This window comes from Gavialis gangeticus, unplaced genomic scaffold, assembly GCF_001723915.1.
Source record: "Gavialis gangeticus isolate Ggan-Ray unplaced genomic scaffold, GavGan_comp1, whole genome shotgun sequence".
Lineage (NCBI taxonomy): Eukaryota > Metazoa > Chordata > Crocodylia > Gavialidae > Gavialis > Gavialis gangeticus.
Genome location: NW_017729024.1, coordinates 40877069 through 40887392, shown reverse-complemented (window position 1 = coordinate 40887392; position 10324 = coordinate 40877069). Strand labels below are relative to the sequence as shown.

At 38.7% G+C, this 10324-nt stretch overlaps 1 protein-coding gene across 2 annotated transcripts in view; it reads left to right on the top strand.

Moving 5' to 3' along the window:
- The window catches only part of IFT74 (intraflagellar transport 74), a 94418-nt gene that overhangs the window by 29394 nt on the left and 54700 nt on the right, over positions 1-10324 (top strand). For both annotated transcript variants that reach the window (XM_019517035.1, XM_019517036.1), the window contains exon 8: positions 1337-1398. In XM_019517035.1, the coding sequence (XP_019372580.1) occupies positions 1337-1398 (62 nt within the window). The remainder of the gene's footprint in view (positions 1-1336; positions 1399-10324) is intronic.

Sequence of the window (10324 nt, the reverse complement as noted above, 5' to 3'; positions counted from 1 at the left end):
ATGGCTTACAGGCCATCAGTTAGACAGCCCTGCTTTATAGTATTAAAGTTTTAGTTACAGAGTTATGAAAACAGAACAACGCTCTAATATCTTACATTTAAGAACCTGCTTTATAACAGTTTTCAAGAGACAAGATTAATATTTAGAAAGTTAAATAAATTAAACACTTTTGTTTTGGGGGGGGGAAGAAACAAAACTTGTATTTTTTAAGTCAATTGAATTAATCTTTTTTTTTTTTTTACTTAAGTTCCCCAAGGTAGTGGATGTCTAAAAATAGCATACCAGATCTTGAATAAACCCTAAAAAACCCTGTATTAGATGTTAACTAGCACACACTGATTTTGAAAAGCTGTTGTGATTGGCATCCTGAAGGAACATTTTATGTAAAGACCAGGAATTATTTAATGCCTGATAAAACTTTTTAATCGAACTGTTTTGACCTTAATTCAGTGTATCATGTTGGTCCTTAGTACAGGTTTCCTTCACCAACCATGTGGGTTAGGTTCCTGAAAGTTCCCATGGTTGGCAAATCCAGCAGGGCTGGGGGAGCGGGGGCAAGAGCAAGGCTGTGGAGGCTATCGGGGGGGGAGGGGAGAGGAGCAAGAGGCACAAGCAGGGCCAAGGGAGCTGTGGACGTATTTTCTGACTGTACCCCCCCTTCTTTGAAGCGTGGATACTTAAAACCAGGGTTGGCAAAACTGTGGTTGGCAAGGGAAACCTGTATAGGTTCTTTAACAGTTACCCTCAGAGCTCAATGGCATTGTTTGTGTGTATTAGGTAAGAGGCGTACGCTTCCCAACTTAAAGTTATCACAATTTGCATGTACTGCACAATATTTTTGTGGAAGGTACAGAAAGGTAGCCATTTGAAATGCTAAAAACCAATCTACCTTTATAAAATATCTGAGTCTTGCTGAGTTTTATTTCATTCTCTGACATCTTCTGCCCTACAGATGAGTTCAGTGCAAGTATGTGTTAATGTATCTGTGGCATGGCCAACAGCAAACATGATCTGTTCTTTCAGTTGAATTTTTTCATTTTCCTGAGCCTGCATGAATGTGACTCTATAAACCAAGTATGCTCTGCTGTTTCTACTCACTTTTTCATAGGCAGACATCACAGCGCAGCCCAGGGATGGTCTATTACAGATTTGAACCAGTTTCTGATCATTTATACCAATTTATGTGTGATTTCTGTCCCTATCCCCTGAGACAGAAGACCTCTTCTGCCTCTTTCCAGCTCTGCTCTGAGCTTTGGACCTTCTCATTCATTAGAATACATTTCTTATCTGGGATGCATATATAGTGCTAATGTCTGTTACTATTTTCTTTTAACAGTTAAAAACTCAAAATGACCGGGAATCTCAGAGCATGGATATCATTTTTACAGAGAGACAAGCGTAAGTGTATAAACATCTAAAAACAATCACATTTTATTATCAGTTAGCTTCATAAACTGGGAAAACTAAGAAGTGAATTATTCCTTGTGTTCCAAAGACACCAAAATGTACATATAACAGCTAGGTGGTTTATAAATACAGCACAAGCTTTGGTTGTGCATTTGGTTTTCACAGCTCATGCTAAGTCTCTTTTTAGGCGTATGAATCTCGTGTCTCTGAAGATAGGCTAGGGCAGGGGTGTTCAAAATATGGCCTGCAGTACTGTCCATGGGGCTCAGCCTGGACCAGCATGCCACATGCAGTGTGCCAAAGCAACCCCATGTACTGTACATGGCAAATGGATCTGGTCTGATACATGCTGAATGTAGGGCCAAAACCGGAACACATTGCATGTGGTGCATAGAGCTGGTCCAGGGTGCCTGCTACATGCAGTGCCCATGCCAGACCAGCCCCATGCGTGGGATGCAGTGTGCAGAATTGGTCTGCAGGCTTGATCTGGCCCATGGAGTGGCCCATGCCAGCATGCAGCACATGTTGCCTGATGAGTTTGACACTCCTGGGCTAGGGCAAAGAGTATTTGAAGTCTTATTTTTTTACATGCTTCAAAGATTTTTGGGACCCTAAAAGTTGTTATCAAAACTGGTTAAAATGCAGAACATTCTGATATGTTCTGTATTTTAATTTACAATCACTTTTGAGAAATAAGAATCATTTTTTAGAATTCCCTATTAATGAATTCTTAGATAAAATGTTTTTTTTAAAACTCCAACTCAATTTTAAGAATATTTGAAAATGTTGAAAATATTCATTAAGCTGTAGTTTAACAAATGTGATTTTTTTTCCTTTTTTTAAGCTGTTTAAAGCTATGTCAGTTTTATGCTATTGCAAGAGTTTTCACATTTTAATAATATTTTAAGGGAAAAAAGCTCCACTTAGTACTGGGATAAGATCCAGTATTTGGTAGATGTTAATGGTCATTTATCATTGAATTATATATAGATGTGTTTAAACAATGTGGGAGGGGACGATGTCTTTATGTTTTATACTCAAAAACAATGAAATTTAGTTTAGGAATACTAGGTAGTCTAAACAATGTTTTAGTCTCAGCTAATGGATAAAATAATGAATTGGTACTCAGATCTGAGTTGTCCCAGATCTGCCACTGACTTGGAAACCTTGGATAAGTTACTACTCTCCGAGTTGCCCCAGTTTCTCCATCTGTAAAACAATGCCAATGATATATTTGTTATAAGTTCTCTGAGACCTATTGATGAAAGGCAGAGGATAAAATTTAGCTGTTAGTGTTTTTCCATAATAATCAAATAAATACTCATATTCAAGCATCAGACATATAACACATATCTGCCAGTGTGGTAATGCATTCACATCACCAGATTTTTTTTTAGCTCTATGATTTATATAAAACACGTGCCTCCACATTTGACGAAATGAGAGAGAGTGAGAGCTGTTGGTTCAGTCTGTAATACACACAAGAAATTTTCATGTACAAGATTTTGAATGGATTGATCCTACATAATATGCTTTTTAAAGTCCAATTATCATCCACCATATAAGACGTTAGCTCTCTTCAGATAATTCATTGGCATCTATATATTTGTCCTCAATAAATCCATCCTCCTCAGGTACAAATGTATGAATTTGTTTAAATATTACTGTAGAATCCTCCTGGTTGTAATCGTTTGGTATGGGTGGAAAATGACTTAGGTCAGCTGCAAACTCCTCTTCAAACATGTCTGGTTCATCCTCTTCCAGACGACGATGGTTGTAGCTGATCAAATAACGGTACCATGTCGGGCATTTTACAGCAGTAAAAATCAGTACCGTAGTGGTTAGGACGAATATAAGGACACCCACCAGAAAGGCCCAGCTTTTGCCTAGAGGTGGTGAATCTTTAAGAATACAAAAGAAAATCAGATTTAATTAAGCCCTGAAGAAGAATGTACTGCATTTGAAAGCTTGTCTAAGTAAATCCCAACCTTGTAGTTGGTTCAGTCAGATATGTCAGCCACAAAAATCCTTCCCCCTCATATATTTCCTGGATCATTACAGCTACAACATCACTCCATCACTACCAAATTAAATTAATAACAAGCCAAAACAATTAATCTGTATTACACAACAGAACTGTGATGTGATTTTTCCATGATCAAAGGTGGAACTAATGGGGAAAAAATTGACAGTGAAATTTTTTAAGTCTCTTTGTCAAGCCTTAATAGGATACTAGCATTTGTGCAATCCAAACTGGTGAACTAGGTCCAAAATTTTTATGTAAAGGTGTTCTGTATATCCAACTGTAAATAAGTAACTTCTTTTCAGGACAGAAGGTCAATGATATTATGAGCACATTTAACAAAATAGTCATTTTTTAAATAGTTTAAAAAAAGATCATCCCTTGTATAGGACACCAGGATATATACTTGTCTTTATTGTCCATTTTTCCAGCTTGAAGCTTTCATGGTTACACCTAGAATATTTGCATCCTGATAATCACATTTGATTTGGTTTTGGTTTTGGTTTGCACATCCCCCTAGATCAATTCTCAACCATGGTGCTCTGACACTGTGGGGTGTCTTAAGATCCTTTCAAGGGTGCTGTGGGTTGCCACCCAATGTTACATGAATGGCGTGTGCCCCTGGCAGCTGCGGGGGGGCACGGCAGCGGTGGGAGTGCAGCAGTGATATGTGCAGAGCTCCTGCAGGCACCGCCAGTGCTGTCACTGGCAGGGGGATGGGGGAGGGCAAGCGCCAACCAGGGGTCAGCGAACACCCGCAGGTGCTGCCGACAGTGGCGGCAGCGGCCAGTGGCAATCACGGACCGCCCACTGACATGGCCAGCGATGTTGGCAGCGGGGTGGCGAGCAGTGACTGCCCACAGGCACCACCGACAGTGTCGGTGGCACCTTTTTATAGGGGGTGCTCTGTTACACTCAGGGTACACGTGCACCCACATGCACCCCCTGTGCATCATGCATGCAATGTTAACACTGTTAGGAGTACACGTTTAATATAAGAAATCCAGAGGGAGTGTCTAGATGAGCGCACACGTGTATTTTCCTAGAGACAACTAGCAGAGGCTAATCCTTGGGGAACGTCCCTGCACACATGCTTTGGCACTGGGCAAAGTGGCCTGGGTGGGATAAGGGAGGCTGGGGCAGCACCTGGGCTGGCCCCAGCAGCCTTACCTGGGATTCTGGGGGCCTCCTGGGGCTGCAGTTGTGGCGATCTGAGCATGTGGAGCCTGGCTGGCAGCCAGAGCATGGCTTCGGCTGGCCAGACTCTGGTTTTGGGCAGTGCTATCTAAATTTGGCTCTGGCCTGCAAATACGCAGTGTAGAGAACCAAATTATGTGCACAGGGGGTGTTTTGCAGCACATGCGTGCTCGTGTGGACTCACCCAGAGAGTTCAAATATCAATCTGTAGGGTTAAAACATTCTGATCTGTTATGCAACAGAAGAATTCCTCTGTTTTCTTTCTGTAGTCAAAAAACGAGTGAAAACTAAGACTTAGCACTTCCTACGCCATGCCTTGAGTCTAAAAAAATTGAGAATCACTACTCTACATATATTTCTTTTATAATGAAAATCACAGTAAACCAGTCTCTATTTGCAGTCTGCCCACAACTTCATAATCTGGCTAGTGTTCTTGATGTGCTGTAGTCAAAGGGATTTCATGACAGCTGTCTCCAGACTGATTTATGCCTTTCTTCTGCTTCAGTCACACATTAATTGTATTGCTCTTTGCATGCACAGCGGCGATGGTCTCAGACGGCTCCTGCAGATGTGTGGGGAGCCTGCACTGACATACTGGAAATCCAGCGCATCGAAGCAGACTTGATTAAGTGAGTCTGCTGGAACACAGAAATTGATGTACTCCAGCAGCTTTTTGTGTCACATGTATCAGCATCCCTGCACTGAAAAAATGGTAGTCGGGCACCTTGAAATGAAACATGTTCGATCAGCTTAATTGCAGGGACTCATGGGAACACTGATACACGTGGTGCGTGGGTGCTTTTAATTAGTGCAGCTCACTAATTAAAGCACCCGGCGCCACATCCCAAAACACACATAAAATGCCCAGAAGTGGGAGAAGGAGCAGCTGCTCTCAGTGGAGTGAGGCAAGAGAACAGACTTATTGAATGAAATCAGTTATGGGTAAAAATTAAGATCAGTAGTATGGGGGGTGGGAAATTACATGGTGGAACAACAAGGCTAGAGAAAATGAGGGAAGTCCCCTTTGACATTTCCAGTAGAGTAGAATGGTAACATTTCATGTCCTTGCATTAGGCCAGGAATAAGGAAAGAGATTAGATAGCAGGCCTTCTTACATCTCATAAAGACAGTTAACTTTAAGAACAAGCTTGTTTTGCAGATAGAGGATTGATTATGGACAGACTCACTGGTTCAATTCAGCACGCACTCTTGGATTGTTGGCTCAACTTCAGACATTCTGAAATCTCAAATCATTCATTTCTAGGTGATTTTTTTTACAATATCACAAAAATGAGATACAATGGAATTTTTATCTGTTTTGAGTTCCTGGTAATATTATTTCTGATCTGAAATGCATGCAGTCTTCCTGGGTGTCTGGCAGTCCCCAGATCTTTTGTTGGAGAAATGTCCTATACCAGTATTTTGGATGGTACTTTAATCAAGTGTTAAACATCAATTGATTACCTGAATGTGTTGCATTGTTTGTAATCTTGCTTGTAGAGTTCAGAATGACCATGCTTTTGGGATTAGTGGAAGAAGTGGAAAGAGTAGTTGTTGCTGTTAATTGACAGTCAGCTGTCTGGATAGGTGCTGTCTTGATAGATGATTTTTTCCAGGCTTCTGGGTATGCACACAGAGTGTCATTTTCATTTTCTGTGGGTATGAAAAGGTGATGAGAAGTAATTTGCAGTGTCAGCTATGGTGTAGTCAAGACTTTTTTAGGGACAAGTCATATTTACTATAATTTAATTTACAGTATTAAATAATGTTCTAACACAAAGGTAAGTTGTATAAGATTCAGTCTAGGTAAAACCAAGAAAAAACCGTTTTACTGGGGAGAAGCAATAACTAGTAGTCCTCTACAATGGAAGTAATAAAATGATGTGAGAGCCACTATCATCAGAACTCACCCACTGTCACATTTGAGACATTCAACCATTTCTGTAAAATGAGCATGCGACAGGAACAGTTCCATGGATTTCCAGCTAAGGCAATTGTCGTCATTTTAAATGAGGCTTCTATGTCAAAATATTCCAACAAGTTGTCCTGCAGATTTAAAACTGTCAGACTCCTTAGAGGTGTAAATACATCTGAATCTAATTCTGATATTTTGTTATGTTGCAGATTGAGCTTGGATAATTGATTGAGGCCTATAAATGCACCTGATAGAATTGTGCTGATATTATTATGACTGATGTCTAGAATTCTGAGATTTAGCAGATTGCAGAAAACGTTGTTAAATAGAACAGTAATGACATTGTCATTTAGGTAGAGTTCTGTCAAATTACTGTATATTTGAAGAGCGTTTTGGGTTTGATTATTTAGAGTGATTCTATTATTAGTAAGATTTAAATAAGTGACATTTTGACTTATGTTTGAAGGGATAGAAGAGTAGTTCCTTGCAGATTCCGTGCAAGTGACCTGTTGAAGGAAGAGAGAAGAACAATATGACCATTAAAAGTTACTAGTTGAGGGGGGATTTATTTCCTAGAATTTTATTTAACGAATTCCTTTCTATCATAGTGAGCCAAAGCAATGGTTGTGCCCTTGTTTGCTTTCTTTGGCTCATTGTAGTTTTTTAGTCTCTGGGCTTTTGCTTTTTGTTTTACTAAAGAGCCCACATTTTTAATGGAATGCTATACTAAATTGCTCTCTGTGATCAAAGGGAACTAGATTTGATGTCCCACATGTTTCTGTCTATTCCTACAAAATATTTTCTACTATGGAAAGTTAGTGTAAAAAAAAAATCCTTGTTGTAATTGGTATGCCAGTCCTGTAAGTTCCAAAAAGAAAGCCTTCTTGGACCCTCCAGATCATGATTTTCTTAAATCATGGAACAAAGGATGTAATAACTGAATTAATTTGGGCATTGGCCAGGGGAGTTACAGGCCCTTGGGCAGTTAGAAGCTTAACTTGGAGTTTGGGAAAAGTCTGGTGGGAAAAGGGAGTAAAGGCAGAAAAGTGCTTTTATTTTTTGTTTCAAATGCCATGTTTACTTTTAAGAGATTTTCAAACAGAACTTTAAAGATATAGCTTATTAAAAAATAGTGTTACAACCAAGGAACATTAAATCTTTTTCTGAGTTGAAACCAACATGCATCCACGTAATTTCATATTTGAAATCCTACTTTTATGATTGAATACACCATACAATTAGTTCCCAGACACACTTTTTCTTTTTAGGAGTGGTGGGTTTCCTTTTCTTTGCATATGTGTGTACTTCAGTCTGCAATGTGATGTAGAGATGCCAGAGCTAACTCAAGTGTCAGAAGCTGTCTGATCATAGCAGAATGTCACAGCATGGGCTAGCTTACTTTGCTTATGACAAAATTAGCCTGCTCTGAGGCCTGTGCTGCCATGGCTACTTTGCTTCTGCTACTAACCACAGGCTGCAGGGTGGATATACCTTTTGTGTATCTTATGGAAACTGAGGTAAAAATCAAACTGTTTTCTTACTATGAAAAAAAAAAAAAAAAAAAAGTGGCCTTGATGAGCTGAACTCTGTCATCTCCCTTTGGCTTGAGTGATGGTTGATGTTGCAGTTTTGAGGGCCTGTTTCAATGCTAACTGAAGAGGCAAAAGGTTTCCATTTACATCAGTTGACACAAATATATGTAATGTGCAGCACAGTAAATTACAACGCGATGCCTCTCCCGAAGATTTCCATTAGTTAATTGTGGAATTTATGGAAAGCCACATCTGTTATTCCATGTTTTGATTTTTTATATATTAGTTGGTTGGAGATCAGTGTGTTGTTGACATAGTTTATTTCTTTGTTATACCAAGAATCTCCTCTAATTTGTATGGAAGTTTCTTCAAGAAAGTGAGCAAAAATTAAAGCTTATGTATTTTTAAAACTTACTGTTTGAGAAGTAGTAATGCAAGTAGTAGTGGCTTGATTTGAAAAAACTGCTCCAGTCCAGATCATGAACCAAAAAAGTTTCATGTTCAAAACCTAGCAAGGGAAAATAGTTTTGCATGTTAAGGTCAAAATTTAAAGCTGGTACATTAGTGGTTTAAAGAGATCCTACTGCTGAAGTTTATTTTATATAAAAAGTCTTGAATTACAATAAAATAATTTATTTTAGCTACAACTTAAATATTGACAAAATCTAAAAATACACTAAGATGAGAAAAAGATAGTATTAGGTGAGGAGCTTGTATTGAACTATAGCTTGTATTGAACTGAGGCAAACCTAAATCCCAGCAGTCAGGTTTTATGAACTGGTTCAGTGTAAGCAGTGATCAGCTTAGGGTAAGGAGGTGTTTATAACCTGTGTAGGATCCAACCCATACTCTTAAGTCATACCTTCCACCGTTCAACTGCTTAAGGAATCTAGCCTTTGAAACTAGGTAATCATGGCTGCTCACTTTGTTGTAAAAATTTTGAACTTATGTACACACAATCTTTTGGGAACCAGGAGGCTTTTCAGATAAGTTAATCTTAAAATGAAGACAGTCTTCGGGAACTTGCAGTTAACACATGATCCTACTGGCCTCTTACACTCTTTTATTGGAAAGATTTTTAAATAAAGCAAAAGTAAATATAAAAACATGGAAACACTATGACAGGATACATACAAGTGACATCTTTTTGGATCCTTAAGAGTGAGGAAAAGTCACCAGATATAGAGAAATAGGATTAGGGTGTTTAACCTGAACTTGGAAAAGTATTTTGTGACTCCTTGAAAAGGTAGCATACACAATGCAGGTGGTGGTTAAAGGAGGTTCTAGGAGTGATCTCACTTAGTTATTATATACATAACCAAAATTGATTCTTCAGAGGAAAATCATGTCTCGCTAAGCTATTGGATTTTTTTTCAATCTGTCAGTAAATGTAGTGGCTATGGAATCAGCTGACTTTATTCAGACTTTCAGATAGCATTGCAGTAGGGTTCCTCATAAGAGGCTTCTCAAACCACCCTAAAAAGTAAGTAGAAATGGAATGAGACTTTCAGTTTTGTCTTAGTTCAAAAACTAGTTAGGACACACAATCAAAGAATATGATAAACTGATCAGTTTCCCTCATGGCCAAAAGTTAACAGTGGATTGCTTCAAGATTCTGTGCTGAGTCCCATATTAGATGTACCTATAAATTATCTGGAAAGGTGATGAGCAGAGAGATAGCAAAATCTTCACATAGTCCAATGTTTAAATTACTCAGCTTAGTCAAGACTAGAGAGGATTCATAGTCTTAACAAAACTAGGTGAATAACCAGGTTTTAAAGTTGATCCATACTAAGCGATGCACATAGGGAAACATTTTTATAAAGTTTTTATGTTTATAAAGCTTACAGGTTCCAAATGAAACGTATCATCCCTGATTAAAGATAGACTGCAGTCAAAAAAAACCCAACAGGATATTAGGGTGTATAAGGAATGGCTTGGTGACTGGACAGTATTATATATAGTTCCTTTATATAAATCAACAGTGTGGCCTCATCAGGAGTACTGTGTTCAGTACAGAGATGGTTTAGAGAAGTGCTACTGGAATGCTTAGAGATATTGAAAAGCTCTTATAAACAAGAGCTTGAAAAAACTGGAATTGCCTGTCTTAAAAAGGGATGAATGAGGTATGATGATAAAAAAAAAATACCGTGTGGTAAAGAAGAGGAGCTTTTCTTCTCTTTTATAACATTAGAAGAAAGGGTGGTTAAATTCAAAACTGCTAGAAGGAAATACGGCCCTTCCCTCTCC